The sequence below is a fragment of the Nomascus leucogenys genome, chromosome 5 (genome assembly GCF_006542625.1).
Source record: "Nomascus leucogenys isolate Asia chromosome 5, Asia_NLE_v1, whole genome shotgun sequence".
Taxonomy (NCBI): domain Eukaryota; kingdom Metazoa; phylum Chordata; class Mammalia; order Primates; family Hylobatidae; genus Nomascus; species Nomascus leucogenys.
This window is the reverse complement of record NC_044385.1, coordinates 77879939-77901659: the sequence shown is the minus strand read 5'-3', so window position 1 is coordinate 77901659 and position 21721 is coordinate 77879939. Positions and strand designations below refer to the sequence as shown.

The 21721-nt window shown below is 36.4% G+C and overlaps 1 protein-coding gene across 2 annotated transcripts in view; it reads right to left on the bottom strand.

Moving 5' to 3' along the window:
* The window catches only part of WDFY2 (WD repeat and FYVE domain containing 2), a 181073-nt gene that overhangs the window by 55116 nt on the left and 104236 nt on the right, over positions 1-21721 (bottom strand). For both annotated transcript variants that reach the window (XR_004030184.1, XM_030813433.1), the window contains exon 4: positions 5423-5477. Coding sequence is in view for 1 of the 2 variants with exons in the window: in XM_030813433.1 (XP_030669293.1) it covers positions 5423-5477 (55 nt within the window). In the remaining variant the exon portion in view is untranslated. The remainder of the gene's footprint in view (positions 1-5422; positions 5478-21721) is intronic.

The following is a 21721-nucleotide window of genomic DNA, read 5'->3' as shown; positions in this document are numbered from 1 at the left end:
ACCCCTGGATTGAAGCAACCCTCCCACCTCAGCCTCCCTGGTAGCTAAGACTACAGGCTAATTGTTATTTTTTTTTTTTTTTAGAGATGGGGTCTTCCTGTGTTGCCCAGGCTGGTCTCAAACTCCTGGGCTCAAAGGATCCTCCACCTCAGCTTCCCAAAGTGCTGGGATCACAGGTGTCAGCTGCTGTCCCTGGTCCTCAATTTGTTATTTTAATAGTTGTTTTGGGCCAGAAGTGGTGGCTCATGCCTGTAATCCCAGCACTTTGGGAGGCCAAGGCAGATGCATTGCAAATATTAGCTGGGTGTGGTGGCGGGTGCCTATAATCCCAGCTAGTTGGGAGGCTGAGGCAGGAGAACCGCTTGAACCTGGGGTGTGCCCACAATTGTTTGTGCCACTTCACTCCAGTCTGGGTGACAGAGCAAGACTCTGTCTCCAAAAAAAATACCAAAAAACAAAACAAAACAAAAGTTGTTTTAGGGTTAATAGTATACATCTTTAACTTACCACAGTCTTTCTCCAACTGCTATTATACCTCTTTGTATATAGCGTTCTAGAACCTACAATAGTATACTTCCATTTCTCCTGGTCTTTGTGTTATTGTTGCACATTTTAATTTACATATATTATTAACCCCCTTGTCTTACTTCATTGTCTTTTACATTAAAAAGTCAATTGTCTTTTAAAGAGATTCATATAACATATGAAATAAAAAAACCTTTCAAGATTACCCATTTTTTAAATACAATGTTCTTTGTTCACCTGTAATCCCAGCACTTTGGGAGGCCAAGATGGGTGAAGTTAGGAGTTGGAGACCATCCTGGCTGACCTGGTGAAACCCCGTCTCTACTAAAAATACAAAAATTAGCTGGGTGTGGTGGCGGGTGACTGTAATTCCAGCTACTTGGGAGGCTTAGGAAGGAGAATCACTTGAACCTGGGAGGTGGAGGTTGCAATGAGCCAAGATCATGCCATTGCACTCCAGCACTCCAGCCTGGGCAACAGAGTGAGACTCTGTCTCAAAAAAAAAAAAAAAAAAAAAAAAAAAGAAAAGAATACAATATGTTGTTGACTATAGTCAGTGTTTTGCACAATGGGTCTCTCTAACTATGTATTGCAGTGTTATTCACAATAGCCAAGATATGGAAACAACCTATGTTCATCGACGGATCAATAGATTTAAAAAACATGGTATATACACAAAGAAATTCTATTCCGTAATTAAAAAGAAGGAAGTCCTGTCATTTGTGACAACATGGATGAACTGGACTTTTTTCAGTGAATAACACACATAGTTTCTTTTTGGCCAATCCACTGTTCTTATTTTCCCCTGAAAGGGACCTTCTCTTTTTAAACCATTTCTTTTCATTTCTTTTTCCCTGAAGGACTTCCTTTAACATTTCATTTAGTGAAGGTCTATGAATGATGAATTCTTTCTGTTTTTTTTGTGTCCAAAAAATGTTTATTTTACTTAAGTTTTTGAAAGATACTTCCTCTGGGTATATAATTCTATGTTGGAAGTTTTTTCTTCTTTTAGAACTTTAAAAATGGGCTGGGCACAGTGGTTCTTGCCTGTAATCACAGCACTTTGGGAGGCCAAGGTTGATGGATTGCTTGAGCTTAGGAGTTCAAGACTAGCCTGGGCAACATGGCAAAACCTCATCTCTACAAAAAATATAAAACTTAGCCAGGTGTGGTGGCATACGCCTGTAGTCCCAGCTATTTGGGAGGTGAGGTAGGAGGACTGCTTGAGCCCAGCAGGCAGAGGTTGCAGTGAGTTGAGATCACACCACTGCACTCTAGCCGGGGCAACTGAGACCCTGTCTCCCCCTGCCCCCGCCAAAAAAAAAAAAAAAAAGAACTTTAAAAATGTTCCATAGACATCAAATCCATCTGCCACTCCACTAATTTGTCTGTGTCTAAAATATCTATTTTACCCACTGATTTTTTATTTCAATATTTTCCTATCTAAAAGTTCTATTTGGTTCTCTTAAAAATCTCCCTGTTTTTTCCATAATCATTTTATTTCCTTGTTGTTCCTGAAACTTTTTTCTTCAATCATTTAACATATTATGTTATGGCTTCTTTTGCTTTGTTGATCATTATCTAAGATTCTTGGTACTCTAATCATCCCGTTTGTGGTATCTGCGAATATTTACTCATGGTGGATTGATTACTTGTTTTACAATTTAAAAAAAATGAAGAATTAATCTTAAGCAGTGCTTGTTTTTGTTATAGGGCCTTTGTGAAATTCGTCTAACTGAAAAGAGCTTGCATTCATTTCTAGCAAGTAACCGTGGGGTCTTATGGGCCAAGGACCAACTTTATGTTAATTTCTTAACATGGAGTTCCAGCATGTTATAATTGGTTAAAATTTATATTCCAAACTCAAAAGTTTTCAGTTCAGGTTTTGATTTATCAAGGTAAAATTCCATCCTCTATCCAGAGTTGGGGTCAGGAATAAATTTCCTTGTAGTCTTCAGGGCCAATTAGTGGAAAGTCTTGTTCCTCTTTTTATAAGGGTACAGTCCTTTATGAGATTCAGCTTTTTATGGAAATCTCAGTTCCAATTTTTCATCTCACTCAGGCTCTGGGCCTTATTTCTTCTCCCCAAGTGCATGTTCATACACAAGTATCTATCTCTTACTGGTTCTCCATCTCCCCAAGACAGCTGCAATGACAGGTTATATGTATATCACTCTGAGTTTTAGTTCTCTCTTTGGTTTTGGCTCATAGAAATTTTTTTATTTGTATCTCCCATGAGCCTAGTATTGTATTAAGAAGAATGACAAAAACAACAAGAAGTGTCATTTTATCATTATCTCCAGGAATTTGTGGAGAATAGGTTTCCATAGTACTCTATTATCAATTTTTTGTGATCCTCTGTAGATAAAATGAACTTATACGAAATATTAAGAGACTCAAAGAATAATGGCATATGAAGAGAAGTTTCTAGTGATATGCTCAATATACGTATACCTGTGAGGCCAACCATTATTTTAACAAAGACATAGGAAATGGCATTTTATGCTTATACATTTAAGAAAAACACAAAATTAGGCAGAAATTAATATATTTAATGACAACTGGGATTTCTAAATATCTTGATAAGCTGAGGTGATGGGCTAAATAAAATGAGATTGTGAATAACAGGATGTAAAGTCCAGCATTTAGGCTAAAACCAAAAATAAAAACAAGAAACAGCTTCAAAAGTACTGAAGATATAGCTTTGAAATAACTCAGTACATTTTAAAATAACTAAAAGAGTATAACTGGATTGTTGGTGACATGAAGGATAAATACTTGAGGCGACAGATACCCCATCTACCCTTACGTGATTATTATGCATTTCATGCCTCTATCAAAATGTCACATGTACCCCATAAATATATATACCTACTATCTACCCATATACCTACTATCTACCCCATAAATATATATACCCTACTATCTACCCATAAAAATTAAAAATTTAAAAAAAAAAACAAAGAAAAAAACAAACAGTTCAAGTGAGAACTGTGGAGGAGCTTGAGTTGATTGCTCCACATGAGCCCACAGTGTAAAATGGCTGCCAGAAATTCACCCTATATAAGTACAGTGCTGAGGAAAAGAGAGAAAGGAAATATAATTTTGTACTTATCAGATTACATGCACGTATTAGTTACCTATTGCTGTGTAACAGATTACCCCAAAACTTAGCACCTTAAAACAGTAAATGTTAATTATCTCAGAGTCTGAAATATTGGTGCAGTTTAGCTGCATGCCTCTGTCAAAAAGTCTCTCACAGGATGGAATCAAGGTGTGGAATGGAACTGTGGTCTCATCTGAAATCTTGACAGGGGGAGAATCTGCTTCCAAACTCTCTCACATAGTACTGGCTGGATTCAGTTCCTTGTGGGCTATTAAACTAGGGTGTCATTTCCTTACTGGCTGTTGACAAGGCCTCCCTCAGTTCCTCAGCATATGGGCTTCTCCACAGGGCAGCTCACAACATGGCAGCTGGCTTTCCATCAGAGCAAGCACACAAAAGCACAGAGTGGGCAAGCAAGGTGGAAGTTTTGGTATCTTTGTAACCTAATCTCAGAAGTGATATCCATCACTTGCCATATTCTAGGTCTAGCCTACACAGGAGGTACAGGGTAAATTCCAGGAGGCAATGATCATTAGGAACCATCTTAAAGGTTACCTACCACAAGGTATCATATTTTCAAATGGTCTTAAAGGTACCACATGATATCCCAAATATGTGACCAAGCCAATTAAAAAAATTTTTTCAGTAATGTATTTTTAAAACTTGACAAATAATAATCGTATATATTTACAGGATACATGTAAAAACTGTTTTAAAGAATAAAGGCTCAGGTAACATAAAATAAAAATTAGAGATGTAAAATATATAGGCTGGAAAAGAAGTGAGAACAGAACACTGAAGATTGAAACAGCAGACAGAAGGGAAGGGGCAGAAACTTTCACTGCTATTTTAAAATAATTGAAAGGTTGTCATGTGTAAGAGAGATTGTACTGTTTCTGTAGGTCCAACAGGCTAAGCAAACACCAATAGGGGAACATTTATCACTTATCACACAATGTTTTAATGGCCTGCTTACCATCTGTATCATCTCCATGATTATAAACTGCTTATGCATAGATACTATACATGTCTGGTTCACTATTACAATTCTGTTACCAGAACACAATAGACACTCAATAAATATTTGATGAATGATATGTGAGAAAATTAAAGAAGAAAGAGAAATAAATTTTAGCTCCACATTTTAAAATAAAGAACTTAATGCTTAGAATTTTCCAAAATCATAATGGTTCCTATGTTTCCGGAAGTACTAAAGTAGAGGCTGGATGATCATTCTCTCATTAAAGGCGAGTCAAGAGAATTGGATGAAATGACCTCTAAGTGTTAAAAGATCTACCTCAAACTTTCTGGTTCCACAACATTGTTAGTTTGAATAAAGAAATCCCTTCCAAAAATTGTTGGCAGATGGCCTGTCAATGTTGAAGACATGATAAAACCACAATTCTTCCCCTTGGACAACACACTCTGAGCATTTTAAAACATTTAACCAAATACAAGATGAGTCCTATTAAGGCAGCTTTTTACTGGACCCACTTTCTAAACCTGCTGTACTGTTGAAAAGCAGCACGGTATAGTCGGAAGACAAAGGCTGTGGGTTTGGGAGTCACGCTGACCTGATCTGGCTTTGCATTTAACTAGAACCCCAGGCAAGCCACCCAACCTCACTGGGCCTCAGTTTCTTAATTCAAAAAACAGGGATAACATTCACTCAAAAGGTTGCTCTGTTTTGTTTCCCTGATGATTATACAGTACGTATTCTCTTGTGGCAGTGAAAACCACCAAGAAGTATTTTACAATCTGGGTAATGAAGGTACTCCTCTCACTCCCTACCTTGATAGTTTTTCACAGGAGTCATCTTGTTATAATCTTCTGACAATACAAACTCCTGTAAAAGGAAAGAAAAATATTAAATAAAAATAAATTATTTAAGTGAATGACTATATTTGGTAAAACCAGATTGAATAAAGCAAATTATCATGACGATTACATCTAACATTAGTATTTTGCCCATCAACTCAGAATTTTTGTACCCTTTTAAAAGTAACAATCAAAATTATGATCCAATGCAGTTATCATAATTTTACCTTGTAAGTGCTGGCTTTTTGTTTATGCACAAGAAGAAAACCATATCAGTTCAGCATCTTGATACTGGTCAATTTTGAAGATAAACCTAATTCAAAATACTTTTCTTTCAAGGGTGCCACAGCTAAAAATTTGCAAGGCTCTAACCAGTAAGGAAATGGATGGCATTTCTGCTAAGGAAATAAATTAGATATGTTAAAGATTGTTTTTCTGAGATTAGTAATTTATTTCCTCTTACTTACTACAAGCATCGGAAGGTTGCATCTTACTTATCCCTGTATCCCCAGGACACCGGGCACAGTACCTTGGCACAGTAGGTAATTAATAATGGTCACACAAAGGCACTTCTCAATGTAATGAGATTAGTCTGAATGTCAAATTTACTGAAAAAATCAATTTCTGTATCGTGCATTATATATACCCTTTGTGGGGACACATAAGTGTGTGTTGTTTCACCCATGCATCTGCACATACAGTGACCTGTGTGTAGAAGCTGATTGAGTGTTTATGAGATCCAGCCAGGTTTTGAGTCCTTAGGCTTCATTCAAATGCAAAATATCCAGGTATTCTTAAAGAGTACATTATGAAACATAAGGAAAGCTGCAAAGTATAATAAATTGATGCCTTCATCTGAGTTTAGAAACAGGGCAATTAATCTTTTCAAAATATTTGGAAGCATCCAGGATTTTTCTTTGATAACTTAAAAAGGGGGGGATGGGAAGACAGACACCTACATGCCTTACTTGCTATCTGGGTCTTCCTGAGTTTAGTAGTTTGTGTAATTTTTTAGAAGGAAATAATTATTTTATTGTTTTTGTGATAAATGTCACAAAGGTAAAGTAGGAGATGATGTGAAAGAATATACAAAGCAATAAAGTTCCTTTGCTTATTCATTTTTCTATTCCAGCCCCCTTTAAGAAGCTTATCTACAAATGAATTTTCTTCACCATGATTTTCTCAGTAATAACATTATTCAACTTGTCACTTTAAAAATCCATATCATTATTTCTTCAAGGAGTGGCACTACATCCACTTCTTGTTTTGGAAGAGTTAGACCCTACAATTGGACACAGCAGACTAATTTTTTTTCTTTTTTTTTTTTTACAGAGTCTCGCTCTCTTGACCGGTTGGAGTGCAGTGGTGCGATCCTGGCTCACTGCAACCTCTGCCTCCCAGGTTCAAGTAATTCTTCTGCCTCAGCCTCCCTAGTAGCTGGGATTATAGGTGCGTGCCACCATGCCCAGCTAATTTTGGTATTTTTAGTAGACACGGGGTTTCACCATGTTGGCCAGGCTGGTCTTGAACTCCTGACCTCAGGTGATCCACCCGCCTCAGCCTCCCAAAGTGCTGGGATTACAGGTGTGCACCACCGCACCTGGTCAGAGCAGACTAATTTTTAAAGAAATAAAGTAGCTGGCCCATAAAGTGCTTATAGTGTGGGTAAGGAAACCTAGGAGGTGCCTAAGCAACAATTCACTAGCAACTTTTAATCACAGGCAACAGGACCTTGACCCTGACCCCCAACTTTACAGGGTCCCAAATATCATGACACATACACAAATAAATTTATTAAAGACAACTGTTATCTGGCCAAGTGTTTTCTGAGTTCATATTGTTCATGTTATTTTGAATATAGTGAAATGGTTCTCTGACCTGGTCAAAAGATACCTCAATTCCTTTCAAAACAATGTAAGGTATGAAATAACACAGCGTAATAGAGGTTTACATTTAGGATTTAATATATACATTAAAAATAAAATTACCAGTTCACTGTATTGGTAAACCTAATTTCATGGTCATTTATTTTTCCTATGATAATAAAAACATATAATTATGGAGAAAATTTAGATTTTGTCAGCTTTTGTTATTATTTTTTTTTTGAGATGGAATCTTGCTCTGTCGCCCAGGCTGGAGTGCAGTGGCGCGATCTCGGTTCACTGCAACCTCCACCTCCTGAGTTGAAGTGATTCTCCTGCCTCAGCCTCCTGAGTAGCTGAGACTACAGGTATGTGACACCATGCCTGGCTAATTTTTGTATTTTTAGTGGAGACAAGGTTTCACCATGTTGGTCAGGCTGGTCTCGAACTCCTGACCTTGTGATCCGCCTGCCTCGGGTTCCCAAAGTGCTGGTATTACAGGCGTGAGCCACCACGCCCGGCCTTGTTATTACTTTTTTGATCACAGAAACACAATATACTACTCTAAGAAATGTAAGAAAAATAAACACTAAAAAGCCCTTGTGATACCATTTCTCAAAGATAAGTACTATGGAAAGTACAGTTGTAATAATGTATAATAAAACAAAACATTAAAACTACTTGGCAATGCTGTTTTCTTTTCACAGTTCATGCATACAATTCCACATGAGTACATACTCATCAACTTCATTCTTTTTGATGACTGCATAGGATGTAGTATAACATTCTTTTTTTTTTGAGACAGAGCTTCGCTCTTGTTGCCCAGGCTGGAGTGCAATGGTGCGATCTCGGCCCACTGCAACCTCCGCCTCCTGGGTTCAAGTGATTCTCCTACCTCAGCGTCCTGAGTAGTTGGGATTACAGGCATGCGCCACCACGCTTGGCTAATTTATTGTATTTTTAGTAGAGACAGGGTTTCCCCATGTTGGTCAGGCTGGTCTTGAACCCCCGACCTCAGGTGATCTGCCTGTCTCGGTCTCCCAAAGTGCTGGGATTACAGGCATGAGCCACCATGCCTGACCATAATATTCCTTTAATATTCCTTTATTGATGAATCTTTGTTTCTAGTTTTCCTTATTGAAAATATTACATTAAATGTATTATATCTTTATATGTCTCCAGCAGTATTGCTATAAAATAAAAGTCTGAGAAGTAGAATTGCTGGAGCAGAGAGTATGACCATTGAAATTTTGATAGACATGGCCAAATTGAATTTTTAAAAGATTTTATCTGTTAATACTCACGAACAATTAAATGTAAAGGTTTGGCTGCAATTACTTTGTTAGGATTGACCAACCAAAGTTCAAAAGAAATTAGATCAAAGATACACACATTTGAAATATTTTGGATAAAATAGTTTCTATTCCTTCTTTTTTTATTATTTCTATCCTTCCTTCTTTCCATTCAGCTGTCCACCCATCTCTCACTTAGTTGTTTTTAATGCTCACTGTAATACATCAAACAATATAGGATATACAAGCAAAAAGCTAACAATTGTCTTCACCTTCAGTCTCACCCTTTTGAGGCAACCAATGTTAACAGTCTGGCGTATCCCTCCATGTCTTTTTTTAAACCCTTATACAAACATATATGAACATATATACATTTTTTGTTGTATAAAAACAGGATCACATTATAGATATTATTCTGTAACTTTCTGTTTTCACCTAAAATACAGCATAGCACTATTTTCCAGAAGCACGTAGTTCTAACTTATTTCTTCTGATGGCTGTATAATATTCCATAAAATGGATATGACAAACTTTATTCAAGTACTTCACATTTTAAGTGGGCATTCCATTTCTCTGCTATAATTTACAATTATAGCAATAATTTGAGAAAGGTCTTTGCAAGTATATCCATATGAACTAATGTCTACATAGAAGAGATGCTGGCTCAAATATTATGTACATTTAATGTCTTAATAAACACTGCCAGATTACTTTCCAGGAAGCATGCAGCCATGCACTCTCTCACCTACCCCCATCTTCATTTGACAGCATATTTTCCCACATCTTATCAGCATTGGATGCTATTCACCTTTTCAATTTTTGCCAAACTGATGTATGAAACAAGAGGGTATCTCATTGTGGTTTATGTTCATTACACTATGAGCTGGATAACTTTTTGGTTATTTGCTATTTTCATTCATTTCTTGTTTTATGAATTTTCTGTTCAAATTCTGCTGTAGCCTGGTTCTCTGAAAAACAGCGTGAAGCAAAGCTTAAGTCTAATGCTTTATTTGAAGGTGCAATATCGGCAGCAGTAAGTGAGGGTAAAGCAAAGCAAAGCGGAGAAAGATGGTGATGCATTACCAAGCTCGCCTGAGTTTCACAAGATGCCCAGCTTCTTCTCCAGCATTCAGGAAGTCTCTGGACAGACAGAACTGAAACACCAGGTTTTGGAAAAATCCATGAAGGAAGGGATGGAGAGGGAATTTATCTGCCAGCTGTCTCCCATATCCCTTTGCATTTTAATCATAGCTCTACATGAATCTAATTTCTCCCTCCTTGTAGAAAGTTGTACCACCTAGCCCTGTTGCAGCCACTGGTGAAGTCAGATCTGTGGCCTTGCAGAGCTGTGCTTCATGTAATTCAGAAGCAGCAGGGGAACCAGATCCTCTGGGCTTTGGCCTCAGGGTGGAACAAGGTGCCAAGAGAGCCCAGGAAACAAGTACAATCAAGAAAATCTGAGGCAGTATATATGATGTGGTCCAGGCATATCCTGTGGTTCTTTTTGTCTATTGCATTTGTAATTGTCTTACTAAATTGTAGAAATTCTCTTATTATTAGGGATAGTTATCCTTTGTTTAATATGTGAATTGACAGTATTTTCTCTCCTAATAGTCTGCCTTTGAATTTTATTAAATCTTTTGTAGTACTGAAATGTTTTATTTTTTTTTGCTTAACAAACAACCATGGCATTATGAGTTAAAACTGCATTATATCTTTTAAGTTTTAATTTGGGAAGGGATAATATTTTAACTGTAATATACTCAAGTACTTAAATACAATTTTTCTTTACTAGTTTAAACGGCATTTCCCCCAAACCCATTTCAATTTCCAATGAATTACTTCTCACACATAATGAAAATAACTCTTGGTTTTGGGATACACATGTATTAATAGCATTAGTATGCTATTGTAGCATTTAACATGGTATTTGTTGTTGACTTACCTAAACCCTGACCAAGTTTAGGTAATCACTGCTATTTTAGTTTTATCTGGAATTTTTATTGAGTAGCTGCCAAATTTAATTAAATGGAATGGAATTTGTTTTTGATATCTATTAAACGAAATTTGTTAAAATCCTTCAATTTATAAAAGTAATTGATTATTGTTTAACAGTTTTCTAATATTGACCCATTCTTAACTTCCTGAAAGAATCCAAAGTTGCCCTGATGTATTCTTCCTTTAATACACTACTGGATTTGATATGCTAATATTCAGTAAGAATTTTTACATATACATTTAAGATTATTATTGGTCTATAGTTTTCCATTTTGGTGCTATCTTCATTGGGTTCTGGTTTAAAGACAGCAAAGCACAGTGGTTAAGAGCTTGGGCACTGGAACCAAATTGTCCAGTTTAAATCCGAGCTAAAACACATACTTGTTAAATGATCTTGACAAGCTGCTCAAGAGCTCTGTGCTTCACTTTCCTTCTGTGTACTAGCCTCATAAGACTGTATGAGGACTGAGTTATTATTTATAAAGCATTTTAAAGCAGTGCCTGTCACATACTAAGTACTCTATGAGAGCTAATTAAAAAAAATGGATTAAGAAGCTTTTCTTTAAATCTTTTGGAAGATATTGAACAATTATAATTGAAGAATTAGTATTCAGCTTCTTAAGCTTTTCCCCGTGTATACACAGAAACACATACAATTGGAATAGTAGTACTACTGATGATGTTTTGTAGCTCTCCTTTTTAACTTAACACTGTTACACGGGCATTTCTCATGTCACTACCTATTTTTTGAAAAAATGAATTTTAATGGCTACATAATATCCCATTGGAAGGCAATAAAGGATTTTACCTAATTAGTCTTTAACTGTTACATTTCCTTTTTCTTTTTTTTTTGAGGCAGGATCTTGCTTTGTCACCCAGGCTGGAGTGTAGTGGCGTGAACACAGCTCACTGCAGCCTCAACCTCCTAGGCTCAAATGATCATCCCACCTCAGCCTCCTGAGTAGCTGGGACTACAGGCACGAGCCACCACACCTGGCTAATTTTTGTATTTTTTGTAGAGACAGCATTTTACCACGTTACCCAGGCTGCTCTTGAACTCCTGAGCTCCAGCAATCTGCCTGCCTCAGCCTTCCCAAAGTGCGGGGATTATAGGGGTGAGTCACTGCATCTGGTCTGTTACATTTCTAAGACACTAATGTTTTATTATTATAAAAACAGGAATATCCTTATGAATAATCTTTGTGTATTTTTATGATTATTTTCTTTGGATGGTTTTCTAGAAATGAAATTATTGACATAAAGGAAAAATATTTCTAAAGCTCTGAATATTACCAATATTTTTTCTAAATAGTTTGTGCCAATTTATGTCCTTTCCCTTAGTGTTCTGGAGTGCCTACTTTATTTAATTCTAGCTGATACGTATATTCTAAAATTACTACAACTTAGATAAAAATAGAATTAAAACATTTTAACACCTTAAAATGTTTACAGGCCCTTAGTATTTCCTCTTTCATGACTTTTCTATCTACAGGATTTTATTGTTTTTCTTATCTATTTGCATACGCTTGTCATGGACTGAGGATATTTTCCTTTCTCTGTCATATTTCACGGAACTATTTGTTGCTTTTAAAAAACTGCATTTAAGTAGATTCTCTTAATGCTGGGAAGTTCTGCATCTTATGTAGTTAAATATAATAATATTTTCGTTTAGGACTTCCATTCTTTTAAGCTTACAACATTCTTCTTGATAGATTGTTTATAAATGTCTAGTCAACTGACTTCTAGTTTTTCTTTTTCTTTTTTAAGGCTTTACTTACATGTAATGCTGCTTCATGCTCCTGGAATTAATTTTGGTATAAAGCAAGAGGTGAGAATTAAAATCGATCTTTTTCTTAAAAGCAAACCAACTGCTCCAGCACCATTTGTTTAATAACTTTTCCCAGTCACACTGACTTGTGGCCATCTTTACCATATTTTATTTGCTTTCAATGAATTGAGTCTGTTTGGGGGTTCTCTAACCCTGTTTTATTCCTTTGCTGGAACCAAAATGATTTAATTACAGTAGATACAACTTATATGTTAATATAAAGGCTATGTGCTCCTAAATTCTTTTCTTACAGAAAAATGTAGCTAGATGAACATAAATAATCTTTTTAATAGCAAAAAAGAAAAAATCACATTAACAGTTTTGATTGGAATTGAATTAAACCTTTAAATTCAGGAAGATTTGACATTTAAAGGTCTTCTTTTATGTATATTAATCAATTTTTATAATTTTCTTCAACTGTTTTACATGTTTTTTGAAATTATTTCTATATTTATGTGATAGTAACTTCTGTGAATGAGATCATTTTTCTATTACTTGGTAAACTCTGAATTAAAAAAAAAAAAAAAAGGTAGATTGACAGTTGCTAAGTTTGGACCAAAACTAAAAAACAGTGATTTCATAGGTCCCGGTAAGCTCACTACCAATCCATTTAAAATCTTGATATCTGGTAGTCAGAGTGAGTTGAACAATCTTGGATAGAGTATTTGGCTACGTGGGACACTTACACTCCTAACTGCCAAGATTTAGAAGGAAAGGAAGAAGGGTTCTTTGATGTTTCAGAACAAATTAAGGAAAGAGAAGAAAAGAGAAAAAGACTATTTAAGAAGACTAAGCTGCAATGTTATTAGTAGCCAATGCTTTGAGCTGGGGGTGGAAAAAAGAATAAAAATGGAGAAAACTAATAATATAAGCTTGTTTGTACATTTGTCAATGCCTTTTCCACTCCTCTTTGTCTCTCTAAATTCCTATGAAAACCAAGCCTTGCAGAATGAGTCAGTCAGGTGGTAGTATTACTGTATTTAGGCAACATTATTTTTTTTTAAAAGGTTCCAGCATGCCCTGTTGTTAAAGAATGTACAAGGCCCATGCCTGTGTACACAGATGCCATTCACAACCCTCTTGGGGCATTTTTCTCAAGAACGGTCCTTATTTTCTATTGGGTTATAAAAATACACCTGCCAAACAGATACCATGTCTCTTGTTTGGTAACAGAGGTCATCTTATCTGAGTCAAGTTGTTATTCAGCTTTCTGTCAGTCTAAGTAAGAGGCCAAGAGGCAGGACTTTCTTTTTTTCCTTAAATGAAAGGTACAATTTTGTTTTCTGGTCAGCCTTAGGTTCTTCTTGCACATCACAAGTTCTCAGTGACGTCTGGAATCTTTTTGTGAAAAGCAGGAAGAAATGGAAAGGAAGGCTACGGGGTCCATAAGTGCTGTGGCTTCTGGTTCCATCCACAGAAGTGGGCATGGCAGGGCACAGTAAGGCCCAGGTGCAGTGCTATGGTTTAAATGTTTGTGTCCCTCCCAAAATTCATGTGTTGAAACTTAATTGCCAATATGATATTATTGAGAGGTGCAATTTTGAAGAGGTTATTAAACAGGATTAGGGACCATATTTAAAAAGTTCAAGGGAGCGTTCACCCCTTTTGTCCCTTCCATCAATTCTACCATGTGAGGACACAGTGTTTGCCCCCTCCAGAGGACACAGCCTTCAAGTGCTAGATTGGAAGCAGAGCCTGGACCCTTACCAAACAATAAAGTTGCCAGTGCCTTGATCTTGGAACTCCCAGCCTCCAGAACAGCGAGAAATAAATTTATGTTGTCTACAAATTACTCACCTTTAGTTATTTTATTATAGCAGAAGGAACAGACATGCAGGAAGAAATTTAAAGTATCTGTACCCCACACAAAGATACTTTCAATTTCATGTACATGTTAAGGCAGCAGCCCCTACCCTGGCCCAAGTACTTTTACTGGTCAGTTCTTGTTTCCCACTCCCCACCCCACCACCACCCCTTTGTCTCTTTTTCTTTCTTTTTAAAAGTAATGCTCAGCCACTGCAAAATATAAAAACTTTTAAACAGGTGGGCACAGTGGCTCACGGCTGTAATCCAGCACTTTGGGAGGCTGAGGCTTGATCACTTGAGTTCAAGGTCAGCTTAGGCAACACAGTGAGACCTCTGTTTCTTTAAAAAAAAATTTTTTTTTAAAGAACTCTTAAGCAGCAAAAAATTTAATTAGAAAGCAATAAGCTTGGTTCTTTTGCTGTTCCCATGGTCACCCTGACTTTTCATGCTGGGTCTTCACTGGTAAAGGAATACTATACAGTTCTAAGCACTGCCCACCTGCTCACCTATTAAGTAAGTTTCAGTGAAATAAATCCTCAAGAATTAAAATAATAGAACCACAGTACCTTACACACTAAAAAAACTCAATTGTGAGTTTCCTTATTTGAAACTTTGCCAATGATCTCTCATTTCTTAAAATATAACACTACTTTAGGAACAGAAATATCATCTAAAATTCAATTATTTGCTACTGATTCCTTGTCACGTTTGTTGCACATCAGAGATAAAAACTGATGTAATGCTTGATAGATCCAATTCTTTGAAGAAAACTAAATGGTAGTTACTTTTCCCATGTAGATTTTTCTCTCCTCCCAGAAAATTACACCTCAAACCATCCAGGAAGGTCATCTAAAAAATAAACAGGAATTCATAACTTGGCCCAAATGTGATAAAAAATGAAGGAAAGAATAATGTCATTGGTTTAACTACCCAGCAGAAGTGTCTTATGAAATTACATGGTTTTGAAGTATTATTATTTGTGTGCCTATGTGAAGCCATTACTGAAGAGAAGAGATATATACGTAAAAATTTTCATGAACACAGAGGTACTATGTTTCTGGTTGAGGATAAAGGTATTTTCTTTCTACATCTGCCTCCATAAAAAAGAAGTTGGTTTAAAGGCAAAATCTAGTTGGGGAGCCCGATATTAGTAAACTTCTCATTTACATTTTCATATAAAATTTATTTCTATATCTGCTTTAGAAATGCCTAGGATACAAAAAAGAAATGCCCAGGATATTGTCAAATATATTTAGTGTCTCGATTATTAATTGAAATGAGGGTGACTGTTTTTTTTTACTGTGGTAAAAAACACACAACATTAAATTTCCATCTTAATCATTTTTAAGTGTATACTTTAGCAATGTTAAGTATATTCACATTGTTGTACAACCAAACTCCGCCACTTTTTCATTTTGCAGAACAAACTCTATATCCATTAAACACTAATTCTTCTTCCTCTCTACCCCCAAACTGTGGCAACCACCTTTCTATTCTTTCTGTTTCTATAATTTTAACTACTTTTGATACTTCATATGCATGAAATTAGACAGTATTTGTCCTTTTGTGACTGGCTTATTTCACTTAGTATAACGTCCTTGAGGTTTATCACGTTATAGTATGTGACACGATTTCCTATTTTTTAAAGGCTGCATAATATCCCATCGTATGTATATACCACATTTTTCTTCATTCATCTGCTGATAGACACTTGGGTTGTTTTAACCTCTTGGCTATTGTGAATAACACTGCAAGAAACATGAGTGTGCAATCATCTCTTCAAAATCTTGCTTTCAATTCTTTTGGGTATATACCGAAAAGTGGGATTGCTAGAATATGGTAATTTATTTTATTTATTTATTTATTTATTTTTTTTTTGAGATGGAGTTTCACTCTTGTTGCCCAGGGTGGAGTGCAATGGCGCGATCTCGGCTCACTGCAACCTCTGCCTCCCAGGTTCAAGCGATTCTCTCCTGCCTCAACCACCTGAGTAGCTGGGATTACAGGCATTCGCCACCACACCTGGCTAAGTAATTCTATTTTTAACATTTCAAAAAACCTCTATGCATAAGACAGTGATTGATTTAACTTCAGTATTAGAAAAGTATTACTACCTTTAAAACTGCCTTTTAAAAAATTATATAGTTTCAAGATTAACAGTCTCCTTTTTGCCTTGACTACCAAGAAGTTGAGAATCAAAACCAAGTCTTAATCATAAAAACTGTGCTGGTCCTTATAATCCCCATACTTGTGTTATTCTAGGTTTTATTTGGCTCTTTTGGTTGCAAGGACCTCAGATGACTAGAAAAGAGAGGATTTACTGTAAAGAGAAAGTATAATGGGAAAGTTACTGGCCAATGAAGCTGTACTAGTTACCCTCTGTGTCTTGCAGGCTGATCAGGGCTTCTTCCTTAGTGTCTCTGCTTTTTTCTGTAAGTGCAATAATCTGTTCATATTATCCTTTCTCAACCAACTGTTCTCTTCTGATAAGTCAGTTTCTGTTCTCTCATAACTGGAGTGTGCACATGGCCATCACAAAGCACAGAGGATTTTTAGGGTAGTTAAGACTACTCTGTATGATACTACAATGGTGAACACAAGTCATTACACAGTTGTCCAAACCCATAGGATGGACATCACCAAGAGTGAATCCTACTTGTAACCTATGGACTGTGTGTGGTAATGAGGCATTAATGATGTAGGTTCATCAGTTTTAACAAACATATCACTCTGGTAGGGGATGTTGATGATGAGGAAGGCTATGCATGTATGTGGAAGGGGGTGTGTGGGAAGTCTCTGTACCTTCTTCTCAATTTGCTGTGAACCTAAAACTGCTCTAAAAAAACCCCCATAAACTGTCAAATCCCATAAGAATGGCTCTAAGAAAGTCCCTCTAAGAGACTTAATGCCTCTTACTTATGGCTATCTCCACACTTAAACAACCAGTGGCCTAGAACTTGCACCCTTTGGTTGTCTTTTTGTTTAAGTCAGCAGTTCTCAAACTTTTGGGTCTTAGGTTCCCTTTACTCCTAAAAAAAAACCTAAGGGCTCTGATGAGCTTTTATTTATGTGGGTGGCATTGACTAAAATATATCATGTTCTAAATTAAAATGGAAAACATTTTTAAACATTAATTCATTAAAATAACAATAGCAAATGTATTACGTTAATATAAATAACAATCTATAAAAAATAACGATTTTTTCCAAAACAAAAAATTTAGTGAAAAGAGTGGCACTGTTTTCCATTTTAGCAAGTCTCATTAATGCATAGCTTCACAGAAGACAGATCCCCATCCTGCTTCTGCATACAATTTGCACATTTCTTAGAAAATGAGAGTGAAAAAGGCAAATAACATCTTAGTATTATTATGAAAATAGCTTTCATCTCACAGATCACAGTTTGAAAACTACTGGTTTCAGTGACTGACTTGATGTTAGGCTTTGCTTAATCTTCATTTCAGATTCTGCAAATGTGCCTACAGAGTTCAAAGATTATTCTTGTTTGTTTATAATTATGAAAAGAGGTTTCACTGGCTACCAAACAATGGGACATTGTTTCACCCAGGAACCCAGAGGGTAGGTGCCTTTTTCCCCTCCGGTCAAATGCTTATAAGCCTAATCTTTTCTGACCACATGTATTTTAAAAAGTGGGGGGAAGGGATGCCTCAAATGCAAATCCCCCACCTAGGCTCTGAGCTCCATAGGAAACCCCATGTCACGTTTCTAAGATGGGCATATGCCACACTACATGGAAGCGTCGGAAACAAGAAAACTAAAGATAACTGGGGTTTGTGCAACCACAGCAGCTGCTTGCCTCTCCAGATTCCACATATCACCTACAAAGAGACAAATTCAGGTTTACAAATTCTTCCTATAAACTCTTCCTCAAATTCAGGTTTACACATATAACACGCAAAACAAAGCAATTTCAAGGTTTCTCCACACATGAACTGTTTGTCTGGCTGCTGCCCCTCTAGTCTGCCTGGATGCTTCACAGTTTACCTGTCATCATCTTTTCTCATCAATGGTAACAGGTTTTTGTGCCCTCCCACCCCCGGTTGCCCAACACTGACTGCAAGTAACCATATGCAGTTGGTTTCTCAATAATATCCCTCCCAAGAGGATGGAAGGGAGAAGGTAAAAGAGAAAAGACACACAGGTTTGGATGTAACCACTTTCAAGACCACCTCTGGCAAATTTCAGGATCTTAAGGAGAGATGCTCTTGGAAGTTATTCAGTGAATGGGGAATATCCTGCTCATGGCCAAACTCTGAAGCCAGAACACTGATGTATCACATAAAGAAAGCTGCTAGCTAAAGTATTCTGTGCCCCTGCCACCCTTCAGTGAAAGAAGGTGTTGTATATTTTAAATAACATTTATACACATAAAAGTTCTGCTGTAATATTAAACAGCAAATGATATGAGATCAGTTTAGATAGTTTAGTTGCCGATATTTATTTTTAAAAAGAAAAAATAGCTCAAAACTTTTGAGAAAATTATTCTGAACAAAAAAGTTGCCTGCTGAAATTGAAAACTGCTTGCACCTAACATCATAATATTTAGCCTAATGGTTAAGAGGCTGACAATTACTGTTTCTCTACTCAGGAAAGCTGCTGGTGAAAGAAGTTTGGATCTTTGGTTGTTAAGTTTTGGATTTTGTGGAGTTTTAGAGTTTGTAAGGGGTCTTAGAGATAACCTAGCACAATGACTCATTTTTTAGATAGGGAAATGAAAGTCTAAAGATACTAAGGAAAAAGTCTCAGGGTCAGAGGCTTACTTGGTTGCATGTTGCATAGCCCACACTTAAAATGTGGGTCTGTCTCTCGATTTTTTATCCACTGATCTTTTGACTCACACAAACCTCAAAGAGCCCCCTCAAAATGACATTAAAACTCAGGAGAGTATTTCATTGAATCTCTATGAGCAAAGAAAAAAACTAAAGTACAAATTCTGAAGTCACTATACTCTTCAGAAAATCCAGGTGACAATGCATTATAACAAACACAAAAGAAAAATAAGCAGAAAGCACCACACACCACTAATGCCTCCATCATGATCCCTGTTACCCAAGTCTGACACCTGGAAGCAGGACCAAATGGTTGGCCATGGACACCGGCTAATCAGAACAGATGCTGGCTGCAGACAGCAGCAACTGTGTACTGACTGAACACAAGCTTGGTTGGGAGTTATTTTTGCCAACTACCCCTTCTCCCCACTCAATTTCTCCTACACATTTAGTCATCAGATCCTTACATCCTTCTTGAATCCAAGCCCCTTCCAATGCATTTCCAAATAAACTACGTTTATCTTTGACAGTGACCTGTGCATCCACATTTCCTAGCCTTTGATCTAGTGTCTCATTTCCCCAATCTTCATCATTTTTCAAACCTATCCTTCTGAATGGTCTGCTTTCATATAATCACCTCAGGTAGGATGGAGATTTCTGCTCTGGATTTCAAGAGACTCTGTAGCTCTTTTAGGCTATTGATCATAGTCTGCATTAAATGAAAGCTATCAATGACCAGATCACTTTATCTTTCTTTATAGATTTTAAGGAATGGAGTTCTGGTTTTCCTAACATGTCTCCCCAACGTGTCCAGCATTGTTCCTAATATACAATATATGAGAGGTAATCAATAAATATTAAAAATAAAGAAATAATACTCCTTCTTTTTTAACTCAAGTCAGGATTTTCGTTGTACTACTATTATAAACACTCCTGCTGTGGGGCTTGTGTATTAACTGTTACTCTGCCTTAAACACTCTTCCCAAGACAAATGCTGGACTCACTCCTCCAACCTTCAAGGCTTCTGCTCAGATGGTATCTTCTCAATGAAGCCTAACCTACTGGCATCCATTCCCTCTACCTCACCACATTCCCAATCCCCCTTACACTGTTCTATTTCTCCCCATAGCATGTATCACTTCTATGACCTTCTAACATATATAAATTATAATGTTATTTATAAAGAGATTAGTAAATGCAACATAAACAAGAGGAGGGGTTTTTCAGTAGGGGAGGGTATATTTTGATGTATCTCAAGTACCTAGAACACTGCCTGGCACATAGTAGGTGTTCAATATATATTTTAAAAATTGAATAAAAGTGTTATTTTAAGTGTTATATCAATTTACATAGTAGCTCTCTATTAACATACTTTTAAAAATATGAAAATATTAATACATAATATACTATAAAAATATTAACTATAATTTTTTCAGTGATGGTATATATATATATATATATATATATATATATATAGTATGACATTATTAGTGTTCTCATTTAGATAGGCCATCAAAGAAAGATTCAACAATTTGCTCATCAATAGTAGGCTTGAAAGTAGGAACTAGATTTCTCAATTGGGGGGTCAATGTTACCCACAGTAATGTTGAAGGAAAATATGTGCAATTACCAGACATTCAAATAATAAAAGAAAAAAAAAGAGAGCCTAGTTGCTAAGCTATTACTTTTCCTAATCAATACTGAAAAACAGAACAGTACATACTTTTGGCTCAAATCTCAGTAATAACCAATGCTTTACTTCTTGGGTTAATAGAAAACACAGTAATGTGTTGCTTTTTCAAGCTGTTTATAACCATGGTCTCCATACTAAAATGTTATAATTATCTGTTTTTCTATGTTTAAATTCATATATTTTCAGTCCTGAACATTATTCAAACAAAAATACATATTTGGCAAGTAATGAACACCAAAAGAAAGCCAATATATTTTTTTATGTTTCTTTTTTTTATTTTATTTTATTATTATACCTTAAGTTTTAGGGTACATGTGTACAATGTGCAGGTTTGTTACATATGTATACATGTGCCATGTTGGTGTGCTGCACCCATTAACTCATCATTTAGCATTAGGTATATCTCCTAATACTATCCCTCCCCCCTCCCCCCACCCCCACAACAGTCCCCGGAGTGTGATGTTCCCCTTCCTGTGTCCATGTGTTCTCATTGTTCAATTCCCACCTATGAGTGAGAACATGTGGTGTTTGGTTTTTTGTCCTTGTGATAGTTTACTGAGAATGATGATTTCCAGTTTCATCCATGTCCCTACAAAGGACATTAACTCATCATTTTTTATGGCTGCATAGTATTCCATGGTGTATATGTGCCACATTTTCTTAATCCAGTCTATCGTTGTTGGACATTTGGGTTGGTTCCAAGTCTTTGCGATTGTGAATAGTGCCACAATAAACATACGTGTACATGTGTCTTTATAGCAGCATGATTTATAGTCCTTTGGGTATATACCCAGTAATGGGATGGCTGGGTCAAATGGTATTTCTAGTTCTAGGTCCCTGAGGAATCGCCACACTGACTTCCACAATGGTTGAACTAGTTTACAGTCCCATCAACAGTGTAAAAGTGTTCCTATTTCTCCACATCCTCTCCAGCACCTGTTGTTTCCTGACTTTTTAATGACTGCCATTCTAACTGGTGTGAGATGGTATCTCATTGTGGTTTT